Here is a 21,432-nt window from a genome sequence, read left to right on the forward strand (position 1 = left end):
GCTAGAACTATTAAAATAATACTTATTGTTCACAGGTATGTTTAAACACAGATTCATTATAACAAAATCCCCATGTTTTCCATAACTTCTAGTTGGAAGTTCCTCTGAATCAGTAGCGAATAATCTAGCCTGGGTACCCGTGTTTGTGCCATCATGCCAATCCTTGCCACACCTTGTCATGTTTGGCATGACAAGGAGTTGACATGACAGCACAATCAGATCTGGGAACCAGGCTAGGAATTGTAAACCTAGCTCTGTGCTAGTGGACATATGTGAAAGAGCTGGACCATTAAATCAATTATTCCATTACATCTTCTAACAGAGACGTGTGTGGACTGTAAATGTGTATAGGACTGCTGAGTACAACCTTTACATCATGTAAATACTTCAGACAGGAGTGATATGGGAACATGACAGTCACCTGCAAGCACTGAACAATCCTGATTGATCACTGTAAACTAGCTAATCACTTCATGATGTGAGCATGACATGCATGTTGCGTAGGTCCATGTGTAGGGGGAGTGTGTGTGTGTGTGTGTGTGTGTGTGTGTGTGTGTGTGTTTTACTGGGTCACACAAGGATGCAGGTGCCATAGCAGACTAAGCTCGCTCTCTCTCTCTCTCTCCCCCCTCCTTCCCTCTCACTCTCTACTCCCCCTCCTTAATCGTGACAGTGTTATGCCTGCGTAGCGTAAGTAGCCTGCTGCCTGTCTATCCAGTGGTGGCTGTAGTGGGAGGGCTTTACCTGCGGTCCTGGGCACTGAAAGGCACTACATGGATCCCCAAGGGCCCGCCGTCATTGGACACTTCTACCAGCTTTACAATGTCACTGTGAGACAATGATGGGGAGAGGTGAAACCACATGGAAATCAGGAAGGGGAGAAAAACAACAACAAATAGAGCAGGAAGAACTGAATAAACCACTAGGGATGGGCATTACGCCAGGTTTTGGTTTCTCCCAACATCCCAGGTGACAGAAACGCATCATTCAGAACCCAGTTCTAAGGAGCGTCAAGGGAGGTTTCCATACACACTACATATACATATCATATCTTATGTCTTGACCTTCAGACAGTCTATCACATAGGATTTTTATAGGGAAATCTGAGACAAGTAAACTATCAAATTCCTTTAAAAAAAATAGTGTTGTACTTGTATTCTTTGACCTCTAACCCCTCGAGTTTCCATAGATTGGTGCTTAGTAGTTGTGTTTCTATTACCTTTAGGATAAAGGTTATTTGCATAAAAATATAGTTGTATTCTATTAGGAGGCGAGGACGCCTTCCTTTTTGGGCGAAATAATATCAATAACATACTGTACCTGAAGATTAGACTGGTGGCATGAAAGAGATGACAGTTAGAAAATGAGTGTTATTACTATCACCATGACAGTGGATCAGTACATGGTACCTTTTATGGTTATGATGACATTTGGTTTATGCTCAAGTTCCTTAAAAGACCATTAGCCAGGGGTTTAAAAAGATTATCTCCAAACTTGTGGAATGCAATTTATTGGCCTAAATCTAAGACTCTTGACAAATGATTACATGGAGAATACAACATAAGATCAGAAGTGTTAGGTTCAGCTTAGAAGTAGGTAGTTAACTGGTACTCATTCCACTGCTACAGATTAATGTTATTCCTGTACTTGTTAGGGATCAATGTCAGGTGATCAGAGAGGTGGTTACGTTGAGACAGAAGCTCTGGATGAATCCCAAACGACAACTTATTCCCTATATAGTGCACTACTTCTGACCAGGATCCACAAGGCTCTGGTCAAAAGTAGTGCACTATAAAGGGAAAAGGGTGCCACTTGGAACGTTGTCCTCTATCTGTAATTGGACGACCCTTTCAGAGACGACTTACTCCAGTGACCTCACAGGGGTGTGGGCCATACAGGAGTCAGCTCGGCCAACCGGCTCGATCCTGCCGTTCTCCTCCTCCCCGTGCCCCCCCTCCTCCTGCAAAACAAGACAACAACCATAGAATTACATGACTTCTAGGATCTCTGACTGCAACATGAGCATCTTATCAAACCAAGCCTCCCGAGTCTCATTGGCACAGACATTGAAAGATGGTCCATTCCACACCGGCTGAAATGAGCCACAAAAAAATGGTACGCAGACAACATGACATAAGACGGGTAACCTACATATGAGCACCCATTACAGCCTATGCCACTATTAAAACCTGAACAAATGTTCAGGACTGATTCCTATTGTGCGAGTGAGAGAGAGAGAGAGTGAGAGAACAAGGAGTAAGAGAGAGAAAAAGAGATGGTGGACTAGACAAGGGTCATTAAAATTTCATGGTGATACTGGAGAAGGCAGAGGAGCCGTGGCAACAACAGCTCGCCTCATCAGTATGAAAATGAACACATCGCCACAGTTCCCTGTACGGTTGCCATGACAGTGCACTGTTTACTGCTGTGGGGAGGGGGGGGGGGGGTACAGTGGAGGGCTGCAGTACACCAGTAATCCAGTCCTGTTGGTCTCCTTCACAACAGGATCAGAGTGGCTACAGAGAATGTCTCATAGGAATCGTGTCCACTGCTTAACAGGTTGTGAATGGGTTTCTAAACAAGAGGAAAGCGGTTTGGGACACAGTGGGTTACACGTACATGACAATTCTTGCATGGTGTAGACATAGAAAGGGAGATATTTATGAAAAGGTCAAGAAAAATACAATCTTCACATTGTATTCCCCAAGACAACACTATGGTCCTTGAAGAGCATGTGAATCACACTCATCACCACAGATACAGGAGGAAAGTCACACGGCCACATTTCAATAGTAGCTCCTTCGATAGACTTCTGTTTTATTCAGAGTGAAAATTCCATTTCCTGAATTGCACAGTGGGGTTCGACTTGGCTCTCCAACATCACAGTCTGAGTCCCAAATGGCCCCTTATTCCTTTTATAGTGCACTACTTTAGACCAGCGCCAGCTGGACCCTGGTCAAAAGAAAGTGCACTCTAAAGGGAATAGGGTGCCATTTGGGATGCATCAGTGTCTCTCCCCCCAGGTAAGGCGCAGGGACACTGAGGTGACAGAAAATGTTGAGGGGACAGTGGCAGTTTTCCATCAGTTAATGACTGGCTCGGGGGAATGGGGCCTCATGACAAACACAAACTGCCTATACTAGCTCATGTTGGTTTGGAGTGACTTGAGTGAATCAAATGGTTTTGTTTGCACTAAAACACATTCAAAAATGCCCCTACAACACAGACAGCTACAGTACAAGATGTGCTTTGAAGATCTCACATTTGATTAATACAACATCAACCAAATAACTGTTCAAAAGTCACTTAACTGCACTATCGCACAAGCCCCTCCTGTGACATTGGGTTGTACATATCCTCCCATTCTAACCAAGTGGTTAGATCATCACATCTATAATTCAGGGCTGGACTTGGAGTTAATGGCTACTGGGAAGACAGGCTACAGGCGGGTAGGTAGGGCAGGTCATGGCCCAAATGGCACCCTATTCCCGTTATAGTGCACTGCTTTAGACAGCTCCTAGTGCTCTAGTTAAAAGTAGTGCACTATATAGGCAATAGGGTGCCATATGAGAAAGCCACAGGATAGGATATATTTTATTTTTCAGCTGAGTCATTGTTTGTTTCCTCATCTTAGTGCGAGTGTCTTGGCCACAATGGCACTCGGGCCTGTGGGCTCATTACATTTTAATAGTAAAATCCATCTCAGTGTGAATGAAGTGGACCGTGTAGCAGACGGCCAAAGTGCACTTTAATGAAGTGTGCTCCCGCTGGAAATGGACAGCTGATTGTTTACGGACACAGACACAAGAAAGAAACACAACACCCATACATTACCTACAGGGCAGACTAATACATGGAGTAAACGTGGAACTTGGACATATGCTCAGACCAGGTGACTATCCTGAATGTCCTTTACACTTAACCCCACTACATCTTCTGTCCTGTCCAGAGTCACATATGTCCATCCTGCCTCGCTGCCATGTTTTCATAACAGGAGGAAACACTGGGCGAGCACAATGCTCCTCATCCACAATCGGAGTCTTGACAGAGACACACCGGACAAACAGTTTCTGGGTCAGTGGCTGGGTGACCCCTTTCAGGAAACCCCTCAAGGTTAGATTTGGGTCCATTTCTGGGAAATGTGATATGTATACACAGAGTTCCAGGTGCCCACAGGATCATATAGGAGCCATATACCACGTCATTCAACTACCACGTCATTCAACTGCACTAATGTCGTGGTAGGTGTAGTTGAATGTTGTGGTAGTTGAATGTCGTGGTTGGTGTAGTTGAATGTCGTGGTAGGTGTAGTTTAAACTGCACCAACCACGACATTCAACTACCGCGGCATTCAACTGCACTAATGTCGTGGTAGGTGTAATTTAATGTCGTGGTAGTTGAATGTTGTGGTTGGTGTAGTTGAATGTCGTGGTAGGTGTAGTTTAAACTGCACCCGCCACGTCCTTCAACCGCACCCGCCACGTCATTCAACCGCACCCGCCACGTCATTCAACCGCACCCGCCACGTCATTCAACCGCACCCGCCACGTCATTCAACCGCACCCGCCACGTCATTCAATTATTTTCATAAACGGTCTAAGAATTGAGAGGGGATAGATTTAAGATACGCAGTCTAAGTGTAGTAGGACTGTCAGTGTCAACTCAAGTCATTGCGATTATCTGAGATAGGCCTCATCGTTGCGGTTTTGTTAAGTGGCTCTTACCAGTATGCAAGGCACGTAAACACTTTCCTGGTGGATGGTTGAAACTGCTGAGGCTGACACGACAATGCCCCCCTCACCCAGACTGAGGTAGTGTAAAGCTAAGGACTGCCTGGTGTACTGTCTGTATATAAAACAGGCAATGAGAGTGGAGAAAAAGCCAAAAGATAAAACATCCAGCTAAGCCTTTTTCAGAGCAACAGCAGCAGAGCAATAACAATAGGGAGGCGCAACATTAGATTTCCAGTCTCTACTCTCAAAATTACAATGAGCTCTGTCGGTAAATCCACTTAATTCATGAGCATCCATTTCAGATATCCATACGATCACCGACGGAGCAAGGGGAGAGGAGATATCCATACGATCACCGACGCAGAAAGGGGAGAGGAGATATCCATACGATCACCGACGGAGCAAGGGGAGAGGAGATATCCATACGATCACCGACGGAGAAAGGGGAGAGGAGATATCCATACGATCACCGACGGAGCAAGGGGAGAGGAGATATCCATACGATCACCGACGGAGCAAGGGGAGAGGAGATATCCATACGATCACCGACGGAGCAAGGGGAGAGGAGATATCCATACGATCACCGACGGAGAAAGGGGAGAGGAGATATCCATACGATCACCGACGGAGCAAGGGGAGAGGAGATATCCATACGATCACCGACGGAGCAAGGGGAGAGGAGATATCCATACGATCACCAACGCAGAAAGGGGAGAGGAGATATCCATACGATCACCGACGGAGCAAGGGGAGAGGAGATATCCATACGATCACCGACGGAGCAAGGGGAGAGGAGATATCCATACGATCCCCGACGGAGCAAGGGGAGAGGAGATATCCATACGATCCCCGACGGAGCAATGGGAGAGGAGATATCCATACGATCCCCGACGGAGCAAGGGGAGAGGAGATATCCATACGATCACCGACGGAGCAAGGGGAGAGGAGATATCCATACGATCCCCGACGGAGCAAGGGGAGAGGAGATATCCATACGATCCCCGACGGAGCAAGGGAGAGGAGATATCCATACGATCCCCGACGGAGCAAGGGGAGAGGAGATATCCATACGATCCCCGACGGAGCAAGGGGAGAGGAGATATCCATACGATCCCCGACGGAGCAAGGGGAGAGGAGATATCCATACGATCCCCGACGGAGCAAGGGGAGAAGAGATATCCATACGATCACCGACGGAGCAAGGGGAGGGGAGATATCCATACGATCACCGACAGAGCAAGGGGAGGGGAGATATCCATACGATCACCGACGGAGCAAGGGGAGAGGAGATATCCATACGATCACCGACGGAGCAAGGGGAGAGGAGATATCCATACGATCACCGACGGAGCAAGGGGAGAGGAGATATCCATACGATCACTGACGGAGCAAGGGGAGAGAAGATATCCATACGATCACCGACGGAGCAAGGGGAGGGGAGATATCCATACGATCACCGACGGAGCAAGGGGAGAGAAGATATCCATACGATCACTGATGGAGCAAGGGGAGAGGAGATATCCATACGATCACCGACAGAGCAAGGGGAGGGGAGATATCCATACGATCACCGACGGAGCAAGGGGAGAGGAGGTTACGGACTAAATACCAACATGACACACCGGATATGAATCTGCATAGCAATACCCCCTGTATATAGCCTCATTATTGTATTGTGATACTTATTAAAAAAAAAATTTTTTTTTACTTTAGCTTATTTAGTAAATATTTTCTTAACTCAATTTTCTTCAAATGGCTTTGTTGGTTAAGGGCTTGTAAAACTAAGCATTTCACGGTATTCAGAGCATGTGACAAATACAATTAAAATTTAAATGCTGTTTTAATGGACGTAGAAAGTAGAAAACACTCCAACGAGAGGAAGACGACATGCAAGTGTTCCTTGTAGAGAGAGCTTGTTTATACATAAACCCATCTTAACGGTTTCCTCTGACAGACTGACTACCACAGGACAGCCCTGCTAGAAGTATACTCCTTTCCTGATACCTGCATTGCTTATTTTTACAACAATCACACAAATTCCTCCTGAATTGCCATAGGTGCTGGTCCAACACATAGCAGCGGTTTATGTTGTGTTTGGGGGGTACAGAACACAGCGTAATTGGTCCAACACATAGCAGCGGTTTATGTTGTGTTTGGGGGGTACAGAACACAGCGTAATTGGTCCAACACATAGCAGCGGTTTATGTTGTGTTTGGGGGGTACAGAACACAGCGTAATTGGTCCAACACATAGCAGCGGTTTATGTTGTGTTTGGGGGGTACAGAACACAGCGTAATTGGTCCAACACATAGCAGCGGTTTATGTTGTGTTTGGGGGGTACAGAACACAGCGTAATTGGTCCAACACATAGCAGCGGTTTATGTTGTGTTTGGGGGTACAGAACACAGCGTAATTGGTCCAACACATAGCAGCGGTTTATGTTGTGTTTGGGGGGTACAGAACACAGCGTAATTGGTCCAACACATAGCAGCGGTTTATGTTGTGTTTGGGGGGTACAGAACACAGCGTAATTGGAAACATATGAGACATGAGGCACTGCAGGAGTTGGAATACACACACACACACACACACAACTAATGATTCTGAGAAGGTGGGATCCTTCATATGAGCTTCCTGATCATCTCTGAAAGTTGGGTGGGATCACACACACACACACATTTGTATTTGTTAAGGCTGTTATACAATACATTCACATTAAGTGTGTGCCATCAGGCCCCTATTCTACAACACAAAATACATGTGTACGTGTGTGTATAGTGCATATGTTTTCGTCTGTGCGTTTGCGCCTGTTTGTGTTGCTTGACAATCCCCACTGTTCCATAAAATATACTTTATCTGGTTTTAATTTTCCCGCTGGCATGAGTAACTTGATGTGGAATAGAGTTCAATGTAATCATGGCTCTATGTAGTTATATATGCGCAGTACAAATAAATAGCATAATCATGTGTTTACATTTGGAGCTGTATTGATTTCGACCTGACTAAATGTGGTATTGCATTGTTTCCACCTGTTAATGTGTGAATTCCAGAAGTGTTTACGGTCTCCGAGTCCGCTGTGCCTCCGTCCCAAATGGCACACTATTCTGTATTCAGTGCACAAATTTTCACCAGGCCTGTAGGGTTCTACGCAAAAGAAGTGAACAATAAAGGGATTCTGGTGCCATTTGGGACACATACAGTGTATCTACTGTGGTAATGAAGCTGGTGTGAGACTGTTTGCATGGAGGGAGCCATTTCTCACTCCACTGAGCACATCGAACACTGACAACACTGAACAGGAATTAACAGGCTTGTGTGTGCCAGCCAAGGTGAGGATGAAACAGAACAATGAATGCATAGTTTCACACAATGGGGAGGAGGAATAAATATATACGTAAGCAGAATACACACGCTACACTGAGGTGACAATAGAACAGGGTTCCCCAACTGGCGGCCCGTGGGCCTTTATTTGGCCCAAGTTCTGCTTTTTTTCAAATATTCATTGTTGGACACACAATTCCGTAAAAACACCAGGAAATCAGCTCCAACTCACTTAAATTGAAGAAATCTGTTGCCAAGTATTCCCACAGATATTTTTTTCTATTTTACCTTTATTTTACTTGGCAAGTCAGTTAAGAACAAATTCTTATTTTCAATGACTGCCTAGGAACAGTGGGTTAACTGCCTGTTCAGGGGCAGAACGACAGATTTTGTACCTTGTCAGCTCGGGGATTTGAACTTGCAACCTTTCGGTTACTAGTCCAATGCTCTAACCACTAGGCTACACTATACACGCATGATCATACAGAAATGTAAACAAGGTTTGAAACTATGTTTAGGTCAAACATATCTGTTTGGGCTTCTTGTGGTCAATTTGCAGTCTACAAATTATTTGTAATTATGTTCCGGCCACCCGACAGTCCGCTCAAGAAAAAAAAATGTCCCGTGGCTGAATCTAGTTGATTTCTGCAACAGAAATTGCCCCTGCATATTTAAGAAATTAATCTACAGATTAGCCGTAAAGCAGCGAAGGTCACTTCAGTGTTAGGTGGTTAACATAAAGCGCTTGCTAAAGGTCGATTGCAGTGGTATATCAGAGTAACATTGTGTTACAGGCAGGAACAAGCTCCCGAGTGACACAGCGGTCTAAGGCACTGCATCTCAGTGCTAGAGGCATCACTACAGACCCTGGTTCAATCCAGGCTGTACCACAACCGGGCATGATTGGGGAGTCCCATAAGGAGGTGCACAATTGGCCCAGCGTCGTCCGGGTTAGGCCGTCATTGTAAGTAAGACTTTGTTCTTAACTGACTTGTTAAACAAAATGTTCCATAAAACAAAACATGTCAGGTTAATAAGAGACCTACATAAGTGGTGACAACTGAAAGCTGCGGGGGAGATCGCAAGAAAGAAAAAGCAAACAAATTTCACAAGCAGGGGAGACGCATGGCAGTCTCGGAGCGAGCAGGGGAGACGCATGGCAGTCTCGGAGCGAGCAGGGGAGACGCATGGCAGTCTCGGAGCGAGCAGGGGAGACGCATGGCAGTCTTGGAGCGAGCAGGGGAGACGCATGGCAGTCTCGGAGCTAGCAGGGAAGACGTATGGCAGTCTCGGAGCGAGCAGGGGAGACGCATGGCAGTCTTGGAGCGAGCAGGGGAGACGTATGGCAGTCTTGGAGCGAGCAGGGGAGACGCATGGCAGTCTTGGAGCGAGCAGGGGAGACGTATGGCAGTCTTGGAGCGAGCAGGGGAGACGTATGGCAGTCTTGGAGCGAGCAGGGGAGACGCATGGCAGTCTTGGAGCGAGCAGGGGAGACGCATGGCAGTCTTGGAGCGAGCAGGGGAGACGCATGGCAGTCTTGGAGCGAGCAGGGGAGACGTATGGCAGTCTTGGAGCGAGCAGGGAAGACGTATGGCAGTCTCGGAGCTAGCAGGGAAGACGTATGGCAGTCTCGGAGCTAGCAGGGAAGACGTCTCCACGGAGAACGTATGGAAGTCATTTTGAATCTCTCTAGCACAGGCCGTTGTCTCCATCTGCTTCAAGATGATTACCATCATCCCCGTGCCCAAGAATGGGGAAGTAACTGTACGACTACCGACCTGTAGCACTCACTTCGTTCATCATGACCACATTACCCCCATCCTCCCTGATACACTCAATCCTCTCCAATTCACCTACCGCCCGACAGATCCAGACGACGCAATCGCCAATGCACTCACTGCACACTGCCCTCAACCAGGACACGAGGGATGCTGTTTATTGACTACACCTCGGCCTTCAATAGACCGTGGTGAAGGTACGGCAGCTGCTCTTTAACCTCAGCAGCCCCCCCCCCCGCCCTCAACCAGGACACGAGGGATGCTGTTTATTGACTACACCTCGGCCTTCAATAGACCGTGGTGAAGGTACGGCAGCCGCTCTTTAACCTCAACAGCCCCCCCCCGCCCTCAACCAGGACACGAGGGATGCTGTTTATTGACTTCACCTCGGCCTTCAATAGACCGTGGTGAAGGTACGGCAGCAGCTCTTTAACCTCAGCAGCCCCCCCCACTCTAAAGGGAATAGGGTGCCATTTGGGATACAAACCAGCATTTGCGGATTGAATTTGGGATGGATGCAGATATCACTGGGCTCGTCCCGTCTGTGGGGAGACACGGTCTGACGACTGGTAATGCTCTTGTAAGAATGGAAATCAGAAGGGCAGAACGGCAAGCACTGTTTTTATATTTGTGTTACACAGTCAGGGGCCCATACTAAGTGGTATCATGCCAGGGCACTGCATCGTGTCAAAGTGAGTATTAGTTCTAATGATATAGATGGCATTCTGGCGCTACCTTTGATAGTACTACTCATGTTTAAACCAATGATAAAACACAAAAGGATAAAGGACATCTCTCATTCCCCTGTTCACATTTAACAGTGTCCTGTTCTCCTCTCATTCAGGTATTGACAATCACAAATCTGAAGAATGGTTTCTGGAAATCATTAACCGTGTATTGATTGCTAGGGTAGTTTAATTAGTGTTGTAATTAGCGTGTTGTGGGGTTGAATGCCACGACAATATGCACAATGCCTCTGGGAGGGAGAAATTCCCAGGTGTCTTTCTCTGCTAGAAGTGGACCCTCAGGGAGAGACCAGCCTTGGAACTCCCATCTCGCTCAGCGGGGGTGTCACATTAAAACAAAAGAGAACAAAGCTCACAGGGAGAGGAGAAAGATAAAGATGAGACAGAACGACGGTGAGATTCTAGTACGGTCGGTGCAGCCATGGAGACCAGAGAGAAATGAGGTAGGAGAGGGGAAGAGGAGCAAGCGAATGAGAGGTTCTCAGAGAAAAGCAAGGGTTGAGATGCAGCACGGAGGGGAGAGAGAGACAGTATAGAGCATGAGCATAAGAAGGAAAAAGAGAGAGTCAGAGAGTGAGAGTAACCTAGAACAAATAATACCACTCCCCCATTAAGTACTTCTCCACAATCCTGAGGCCACAGCAGCACCTACTGGTACGGAGAAGAGCCCTGGGCTCCGTGGGCGTACGGAGAAGAGCCCTGGGCTCCGTGGGCGTACGGAGAAGAGCCCTGGGCTCCGTGGGCGTACGGAGAAGAGCCCTGGGCTCCGTGGGCGTACGGAGAAGAGCCCTGGGCTCCGTGGGCGTACGGAGAAGAGCCCTGGGCTCCGTGGGCGTACGGAGAAGAGCCCTGGGCTCCGTGGGCGTACGGAGAAGAGCCCTGGGCTCCGTGGGCGTACGGAGAAGAACTCCAGTACCTCTTTAGTATCTGTATGGGCTTATGGAGCTGTGGTCCCCAGTGGCCAAGACAAGAAGTCAACCAATCACCCTCAACTGTCTTATTAAGCCTCATACAAACACCTCCACCGCTAGCTACCAGGAAGCCAGCAGCACATCCTCCTGAAGCAGCTCCATTAGCCATGATTTATGGCTCCACGGCCTAGCTTCACATGATTTATCATACCAAACCAGGTGACTGTAGGCTTCTGTTCTGCACCAGTGCCACCTGAGGGACTTCCCCATCTTTGTTGTAGTGTGCAGGACATCAGGGAGTGCTGGAGGGACCCTAGCTAGCAGTTTCTACTGCATGTAGTTAGCCAGCAGTGATGATTAACCTACTGTTTGTACGGCTGTGTGAAACAGGCTTCTCATCTCCCCTGTGGTTAACTAATGCACCGATCACTAAACCAAGTCCAACCATGACAAAGGACATGGATACACACAATGGCCTAATGGACAAGGACAAACCGGGCAGAATGATGATTAGGTAAATCCATGGAATGGTGGTGGTATCTTTTTTCCCCTGACATGGATTGCATGTGTAACATTCATTCAGGAGCTGCATGAAGCGTATACAGCCAGGGGCAACCAAGCACATCCACGCTAACCTCAGGCAATACTGATACAAGTGAGAATTGAAGCCAAAGCCGATTTCTTATAAATATTCATTTCTAAAGAATTCCAATTACAGCAGCGAACAGGATATGGGTGGGCATTGGGTATTGTACAGGCATCTCCTCTTTCATCTGCAGGTGTGTGTGTGTAGGTGTGTGTGTGTGTGTAGGTGTGTGTGGACTGGCTGTTACTGCAATACTCCGGCCAAAGAGACAGTTCACATTGTATGATGGTGTTCAATGTCATTTTTTTATTGAATTGAAAGTCTCACTCTCTGCTATCTATGCCAGACACTCACACGCAAGAATGTATATGCACCCATACTTTATAGATAGTAAGTGTATTCAAGCATACCAAAAAGTGCATTGAAGCCCTATGGGTCCTGGTCAGAAGTAGTGCACTATAGAGAGAATAGGGTGTCATTTAGGACACAACCATAGTGTTTTCTCCACACTGTCATCCAAGTGATCCCCCATCAGATTGGCTGTGAGAAGTGGTCGGTCATTACCTAGAAGTGTATTCAAGCATACAAAAACAGACCCTACAAAGTGTTTTTTTACACACTGTCGCCCATGTAGTCCTTCTTCAGATTGGCAAGAGAAGTGGTCATTACACCCTGCTCCTGCACTGCCAGCTGTGGCTCATTAAAACACATGACAGGTTTATGAACACACACACAGATCTCTGCGCTCTCATGTTGCCACAGCAACAGTACCTGTTGCCAGAGCGGATGAAGGAGATAACATTTCAGGATGCACATCACAAACTCAGTTTGAGTTTTCAGAGCATTCTCAGAACCTCAATGACTTTCACGGAGTTCCATCACTGGACAAACAAGACATTTCTCACAACTTTCAACATCCCTCCATCCTTCCCCTCTGAAAAAAATCTGAACAAACACTTACAGCAGTGAGAAAGCAGAGCCACTAGATTCTTCCCAAATGGCAGTCTATTCCCTATATAGTGCACAACTTTAGACAGGGCCCATAAGGCTCTGGTCAAAAGAAGTGCACAAAATAGTGCATAGGGTATTATTTGTGATAAAACCACTGACCCTTCATGGTGATGGCTACAGCCCTATGCAATACAGACAACTGTTGGGAGATGCCTCTCCAATCCAGTCTGATTAATGGAGTGACTAAATCGTTCATGGCTCCACATGTCCTTTTAAAATCAGCTTTTATCTCATGGCGCTGACAAAATAAATGAACGGTCGGAAGAAAGAAGTTATATGATGATCACTATTATGAGAAACATCCTAGGCTATGAACTTCTGGCTTGTATCCTTAATAGCACCCTAGTCACTACATAGTGCATTACTTTCAACCAGAGCTGGTCAAAAGAAGTCCATTATATGGAATAGGGTGCCATTTTGGACACAGACCCACCAGTCGTCAATGTGGCTTCTCCACAGCAGAGCAGCTCAGTCGGCCCAGCGCCCACAGACAGATGAACATCTGAACTCATTCTGTCAGCTAATGCCATGGTTTACATGGAGGAGAGGGAGCGAAGCAGCGAGGGTGCAGAGGGCAAGGGGCGCAGGGGGCAAGGGGCGCAGGTGGCAAGGGGCGCAGGTGGCAAGGGGCGCAGAGGGCGAAGAGAGAGCGAGGGCGCAGTGGGCGAAGGCGCAGAGAGCGAGGGCGCAGAGAGCGAGGGCGCAGAGAGCGAGGGCAGAGATGGCGCAGAGAGCGAGGGCGCAGAGAGCGCGTGACGTACTTAGCAAGGGCCCCCACACTCTGGATAATACAGTCTTCTAAATGACTCAAATATACGTAATGTTAATGTGACCAGGTTTGCATGTGCAGTACAGTGTGTGGTGCTACCTGCTCCTGTCTCTCCAGCCAGCGGTCTACCATGGGGTGGTTGGCGCTCAGGGAGGAGCGGGCCGTCTCTCTCTGGAACTCTCTCTGGTTTGCCCAGGTCCCTGAGTCACGGGGGAGACTACGGTACGTGTCCACAACCTTACCCTAGATAGACAAAGGAACAAAGAAGAATCTTAGGGCTGGTTTCCCAGACACAGATTATCCCTAGTCCTACTATACGCTAGGCTTAATCTGGGTCTGGGAAACCATCCCTTAAAGGGATACTTCAGGATTTTGGCAATGGGGCCCTTTATGTACTTCTCCAGTGTAAGAGGCCCTTTATGTACTTCCCCAGTGTAAGAGGCCCTTTATGTACTTCCCCAGTGTAAGAGGCCCTTTATGTACTTCCTCCATGTGAGAGGCCCTTTATGTACTTCCTCCGTGTGAGAGGCCCTTTATGTACTTCCCCAGTGTAAGATGAACTCGTGCAGATCACTTTATTTGTATGTCCAGTATGAAGGGAGATACCATAGACTTCCAGTCACTGTGTTAACGCGAGCTATCAATTGCGCTAGAGCTAGTAAGTGACTTCCTTCAAACTGCACACAACTTCCTTCAAACTGACTCTGGGGAGGTAGATAAAGGGTTTCATTTACATAATCCCAAAGTTTCCCTTTAAAGATAAAGGCTATAAACATAGTTAGCGTGGGGGGCCCTTGCTAAGTACATCTACATTCAGTACACTTAGGGGAGAGCATTTGAGAGGACACAAGTAGCTAATGTCATACACTGGAGATCAGGAGTGGGCAATTTATTGGCCTTGAGTGCCATGTTGGGATTCCGAAATTGAGGGCCGCACTAACTTCCTTCAAAACACATTTGCTGGCCAGAAAAAAAAGGTAAGTTATTTGAAAATACAAAAGGGCCCTTTTAACATATTTTCCATCTAGTTGTAGACGTTCAAGAGTGGACTGGAGTGGTTCAACCCAAAATAATGATCCGTTTTTTACTCAAACCTCCTGCGGGTCAGATTGAATGGCCATAGTGTACAGGGGAGTTGTATGATCGTTGGCAACCTTTCTCTCCAGGCTGTTGGCTTCAGTGCTGGTGTCTCCAACAGAGTGTCGTGGTTTGAGGAAACCAGCTGTGGTGGACCAGCGGGTGGGGTTCTTCCTGGACGGCTCCTCTGGCGGCAGGGTCACACAGGGGTCGCTGAATGGCCCGTTGACCGTCGCCAGTGCTGGATCACTGCTGCGACGCACATGGAGGGGCATATCTGGAGGAGAGCAAAAGACCGTTCGAGATGGTGAATGACAGAGAGGAGGGAGAGACAGCAGAGAAGGTCATAATGAGTTTATTTGGGAAAGTATGTACTTCCTTACTTTGGCCCATCGCTCCAGCAAACTGCTGGGTTTCATTCAGTTGACCTTCACTCCAGGCTCCTCCATATTGATGCCCGCTTTATGTCACTTTATTAGGTTTGTGTATTGGTCCTAATCAGGACCTTAGTTTCAGCAAGGACACATGTTTGTGTTGGTAGTCCAAATCAAACAGACTATGATGCTCAGCAGCAGTTCTTGCCAATTCCCTTCTCACAGTAGTAATTAGTCCATTCTTAACGTGAACCAGAGCAGTGTGGGTGATTCTCTCTTATAAAGCCATTACAGTCTGGGTTCCCAGTGCTGCGTCAATACACAAATCAGCAATAGAAATAACAAAAATTAGAATTCAGAGTTCACCACTATCAGCTGTAAATTGGTGTTCTGGAGCCCACTATTATGCCTATGCTCAGTAATTAGCGGAGGTTAGTGTAGGCTGACTTGCCTAGTTAAATAAAGGTTGCATAAAACATATTGAGCAGAGGATCCAAAACCTTTGGCCCGCGACCCCATTTTTATACAAAAAACATCTGTGACCCCACTATGGGTATGTAATCAACGGCCAATGTTTACTTTTGTTATTTGGGCTATGACATTACATATCAGTCCCACAGTATTTCAATCTGAAGGAAGTATGGTTTGAAGTGACTGAAATGCATCAGAAAGGTATTGGGAAGTTCAGAAGATCATCAGGCAATAATGTATTATATTCTGTGTAGAAAATAACATTGATGTTCTTTTTCCCCCAGTCTAATTTAGTGCCTGGTCTTGTCCACTCGGTTCATACGGCTTGTGGGCATAGTAGAGGGAAACATTAAGTACCTGACAGTCATTTTTCAGTGATGGGGTCATAATAAACCTCTTTATTACAACGGCATCTAGCATAAGTTTTGTGAAACAAGTGCAAATTCTCTCGCAACCCCATTTTAAAATCAGCCGATCGCATACGGCGCCGTGACGGCTAGTTTGGGAAACCTTTGGAGGGCTTTCACATTAGATTGTACTAAACAGGTCAGTCAACTAAATTGGATTTTTGAGATTAGATGTGAATATGCTATAATGACAAATTTTCGGCATAATCAGACCAAGCAGGTTCCTAAATTATAACCTTTTAGAGCAATATACTTTCTAACCTCATCTAACTATAGTTAATAACTTATTATGGCTGGGGGCAGTATTGAGTAGCTTGGATGAATAAGGTGCCCAGAGGTGCCCAGAGTAAACTGCCTGCTCCTCAGTCCCAGTTGATAATATATGCATATTAGTATATATGGATAGAAAACACTCTGAAGCTTCTAAAACTGTTTGAATGATGTCTGTGAGTATAACAGAACTCAAATGGCAGGCAAAAACATGAGAAAAAAATACAACCAGGAAGTAGGAAATCTGCAGTTGGTCGAATTTCAACTCAGCCCCTATTGAAGACACAGTGGGATATTGGTCATGTTGCTCTTCCTAAGGCTTCCACTAGATGTCAATCGTCTTTAGAAACGTGTTAAATCAAATCAAATTTTATTTGTCACATACACATGGTTAGCAGATGTTAATGCGAGTGTAGCAAAATGTAGCGAAATGTTAGAGGCTTCTACTGTGAAGGAGGGCTGAATGAGAGGGGAATGAGTCAGAGGTCTGCCAGCAGCCACGAGCTAGTCACACGCATTCACATGAGAGGTAGCTCCCGTTCCATTTGCTTTTCTGAAGACAAAGGAATTCTCCGGTTGGAACATTATTGAAGATTTATGTTAAAAACACCCTAAAGATTGATTCTATACATCGTTTGACATGTTTCTACGGACTTTAACAGAACTTTTTGACATTTCGTCTGCAACTAGTGAACGCGCTTCGTGAGTTTTGATTTGTTTACCAAACGCACAAACAAAAGTAGCTATTTGGACATAAATGATTGATTTGTTCAATAATGTCTAACATTTATTGTGGAACTGGTAGTCCTGGGAGTGCATTCTGATGAAGATCATCAAAGGTAAGTGAATATTTATGTTATTTTTGACTTCTGTTGACTGCACAATATGGCGGATATCTTTTTGTCTTGTTGGGTCTCTGAGCGCCGTACTCAGATTATTGCATGGTTTACTTTTTCCGTAAAGCTTTTTTGAAATCTGACACAGTGGTTGCATTAAGGAGACGTTTATCTATATTTCCATGTATAACACTTGTATTTTAATCAACATTTATAATGAGTACTTCTGTAAATTGATGTGGCTCTCTGCAAAATCACCGGATGTTTTTGGAACTACTGAACATAACGCGCCAATGTATACTGATATTTTTTAATACAAATATTAACTTTATCGAACAAAACATACATGTATTGTGTAACATGAGTAACACACTATGAGTGTCATCTGATGAAGATCAAAGGTTAGTGATTAATAATGGCTGTGTTTTTCTGTGACTTGGCTCTGACCTAACATAATCGTTTGTGGCGTTTTCGCTGTAAAGCCTATTTGAAATCGGACACTATGGTAGGATTAACAACAATATTACCTTTAAAATGATATCAGATACTTGTATGTTTGAGGAATTGTAAATATGAGATTTCTGTTGTTTTGAATTTGGCGCCCTGCACTTTCACTGGCTGTTGTCGTATCATCCCGTTAACGGGATTTCAGCCCTAAGAAGTTTTAACTGACAGTATATATATTTTTTAACAGCCTAAATTTATATTACTATGTCTTGCAAAACTGGTATAAATTGAATGAATCTGCACAGGGTCCTCTATGTAAATTGGGACAGTTTATAATGGAAGATGACATTTTGCCAGTAGAATAATTTGGACAATTGGCTCTTGGCCAAAGAGTAAACAATACACAGCTAACAAGACTGGATAGCGGAGGGACTCTGAATAAAATGAGAGGAAACTTCTATTTCTAATAGTTTTTCTGATCATATTCCTAATTATAATCTTGACAATTAATGGAATGCTGTCTTCAGCAATTTGATTCCAGTAGGCAGCTAGAGAGGCCGACAGAGAGGCCTCGGAGTTTGAGTCTGGGGAGGCTGGGTGGTCAGACCTGTTAGGACAGAGTTCTCTCCTCCCTCCCTGTAATGCTCTGTCCCATGACTAAGACAGAGACACCATAGTTCTCTCACACTCCTGGTGAACAGACACCCGCTTTCACAGCGCAGCATCATGGGACTCCTGCTCGGTGTTCCAGTTTGGATGAAGGAGTTAGTCATAAACAGAACTCTATGGTGATGTGTCACTGAATGTTCTGGGAGACATGCAGGGGAGAGGAGCCATTGGAAGTAGCACTGAGGAGCCGCAGCATAGTGGAGACGTTCCCATCGGTCACAACATGGGAATGTGACACTTGGTGTCTTCAAAAGCCTTGGAGAGGTATTTATTAAAACAGTGTCTTAGCTACAGCTTTTCCAGGGTTCTGCTCTCTGTTGTGGTCCATTTATTGGACCCAGTGGAGCAGCAAATAAGCCGTTGGGATTTCTGACATAGCTTGGAGAAGAACGCTGAAAATGAATGGAGCTTAACTTTGTTGCTTTTCTTTTTGTGTTGCACACAACAACTAAATGTTTGTATATACTGTAGCACAGTCTTGTTTGCTGTTGATGACATACTGCTATTTTGTTACAGAACTCACATTCAAAAACAGTTTCCAACCAAAAGCCCACTTAGACTAATGTTAGTTAATGGCATCTTCCTGATGTTCTGTAACCACTCAAGACCAGCGGGCCAAAACATTTAATGTGATCATTTTATGTGGCTAAAGAACTGACTGCCCTAGATTCCTCCCGCAGGAAAATATCTGCATAGCCACAGTAGATATATCTGTATGCTGCATAATTCCCATCAATGGTTAATGCTCCTTGGACCCAGTGCAACGTTCTGATGCAAAACGTTGTCGAACGTTGCAGACAAAAGCCATGAATAGAGCAGATATGTTTCCTTGGTGTACATGTCGGAGAGGCATGCTCGTTTTACGTAACCCGGGTGTTTGATTTGTGACTTACTAGTTCGGAGGGCGGACGGAGTGACTTCTATCTCGCTGGCGGCCTGGTAGGGCTGGAAAGCAGACATGCTGCTTGTGTTGAGCTCGGTGGCATACAGGTCGGGACTCTGGGTGCCCGTTGAGCTGGCGCTGGTGCCGTCGCCTCCATGGTGAGGTTCCTGTTCATCATACACCGCCACCAGCTGCCGGAAAGAGGGAAAAAGATGACTACTTTATTGACCATTTACATGTATTACATATGCAGAAGTGGCAGCTACTCTTCCTGGAATCATTACCAACAGACATGTATCTTTTGTAAATCATATACTGTATCTGGGAGCAAGACATACAGTAGCAGTCAAAAGTTGACACCTACTCGTTCAAGGGTTTGGTTACTACATGGTATCTGTCCACTGGAGGTATACGGTCTTTTCCCTAAACGGCACACTATTCAATGTAAAGTGCACTTTTTTGACCAGTCTCCAGAATGTGTCACTCTCAAGCCTATGACAAAGGATCCGTGTTAATATCTACTGGTAAGTTACGTCCCATGGTAAGGATGAGAATGATGCACTAACATACTAATCACTACATCACAACACTGTCTCTCAGGTTGTTTGAATTGCATTTCACTCTTAACACATTCACTGTATCTCCAGGTAGGGGACTACGAGTGTTGAGTGTGCAGAGCCAGGGTGACTGTCATTGAATTTTGGATGATGGTAATTGGCCAGCCGAATGACCGCGGTCTCCGTAATAACCGTTCAAATAGCAAACGCTATGCTCCTGACTGCATGTGTTGCCAACAAAATAAAATTAATAGAACATGTCCTCATTCAAGTTAATGATGGCATGGTTGGGAGGACTGGCGGCCATTGCGAGTGTATTCATAGGAGCAAAGCAGGAAGTAAAAACAGGAAGTGTACTCAAGATGTATTGTGATTTGTTGATTCGGCTCAACTGACATTACAGAAAACACATGCCAATGCATGAGCCCTAATTTAAAGATAACGTTTTTGTTAAGACAACAGGATTCTAATATCATATAACTCTCTGCAACAATGGGACCAGCTATGCTAGTTAGCAGCGGCGCTGGTCCCAGATTAGTGACCAGGTTGTCTTAGCATATATTTCTTCAACCTAGCATGAGCCAAATAAATGAACATAATTAGAATGAACATACATTACCAGGCAGCCATTGCGAGTGTACCCATAGACGTGGTAAAGGAGTTTGGGCATATTCAACAAATCTAACCAAGTGGATATTCGTCAAATCCATCATGATTTATGTATTGTAACAGGACCACAAGTTTCAATGTTTAAATGTCATCACATGCACAAGTACAGTGCAATGGCTTTCTAAAAAGCTTTAAAGGTAATTACTTAAGTCCGATTTGGACCAAAAAATGTGATCATATTAATCCAGTGCTAGCCTCCCTACACTGGCTTCCTGTCAAAGCAAGGGCTGATTTCAAGGTTTTACTGCTAACCTACAAAGCATTACACATGGGCTTGCTCCTACCTAGCTCTCTGATTTATATACCTTATATAATGTTACTTACCCTACATTATTCATCTCATATGCATACCTATATACTGTACTCTATATCATCGACTGCATCCTTATGTAATACATGTATCACTAGCCACTTTAACTATGCCACTTTGTTTACATACTCATCTCACATGTATATACTGTACTCGATACTATCTACTGTATCTTGCCTATGCTGCTCTGTACCATCACTCACTCATATATCCTTATGTACATATTCTTTATCCCCTTACACTGTGTATAAGACAGTAGATTAGGAATTGTTAGTTAGATTACTTGTTGGTTATTACTGCATTGTCGGAACTAGAAGCACAAGCATTTCGCTACACTCGCATTAACATCTGCTAACCATGTGTATGTGACAAATAAAATTTGATTTGATTTTGGATTTGGTCCTGCCGTACATAGCTACACGTACGCTACGGTCACAAAACGCAGGCCTCCTAATTGTCCCTAGAATTTCTAAGCAAACAGCTGGAGGCAGGGCTTTCTCCTATAGAGCTCCATTTTTATGGAACGGTCTGCCTACCCATGTCAGAGACGCAAACTCGGTCTCAACCACTAAGTCTTTACTGAAGACTCATCTCTTCAGTGGGTCAT

The 21,432-nt window shown here is 45.4% G+C and overlaps 1 protein-coding gene across 9 annotated transcripts in view; it reads right to left on the bottom strand.

Moving 5' to 3' along the window:
* Positions 1 to 21,432, bottom strand: part of pard3ab (par-3 family cell polarity regulator alpha, b) — a 233,326-nt gene that overhangs the window by 116,366 nt on the left and 95,528 nt on the right. For 8 of the 9 annotated variants that reach the window (XM_064992604.1, XM_064992605.1, XM_064992602.1 and 5 more), the window contains exons 3-7: positions 19,300 to 19,480; positions 15,010 to 15,209; positions 13,955 to 14,098; positions 1,866 to 1,960; positions 745 to 828 (exon numbers count right to left, since the gene is read on the bottom strand). In XM_064992604.1, the coding sequence (XP_064848676.1) occupies positions 745 to 828; positions 1,866 to 1,960; positions 13,955 to 14,098; positions 15,010 to 15,209; positions 19,300 to 19,480 (704 nt within the window). The remainder of the gene's footprint in view (positions 1 to 744; positions 829 to 1,865; positions 1,961 to 13,954; positions 14,099 to 15,009; positions 15,210 to 19,299; positions 19,481 to 21,432) is intronic. The other variant, XM_064992607.1, reaches the window with a different exon arrangement.

The sequence above is a fragment of the Oncorhynchus masou genome, chromosome 17 (genome assembly GCF_036934945.1).
Source record: "Oncorhynchus masou masou isolate Uvic2021 chromosome 17, UVic_Omas_1.1, whole genome shotgun sequence".
In the NCBI taxonomy this organism is placed as follows: domain Eukaryota; kingdom Metazoa; phylum Chordata; class Actinopteri; order Salmoniformes; family Salmonidae; genus Oncorhynchus; species Oncorhynchus masou.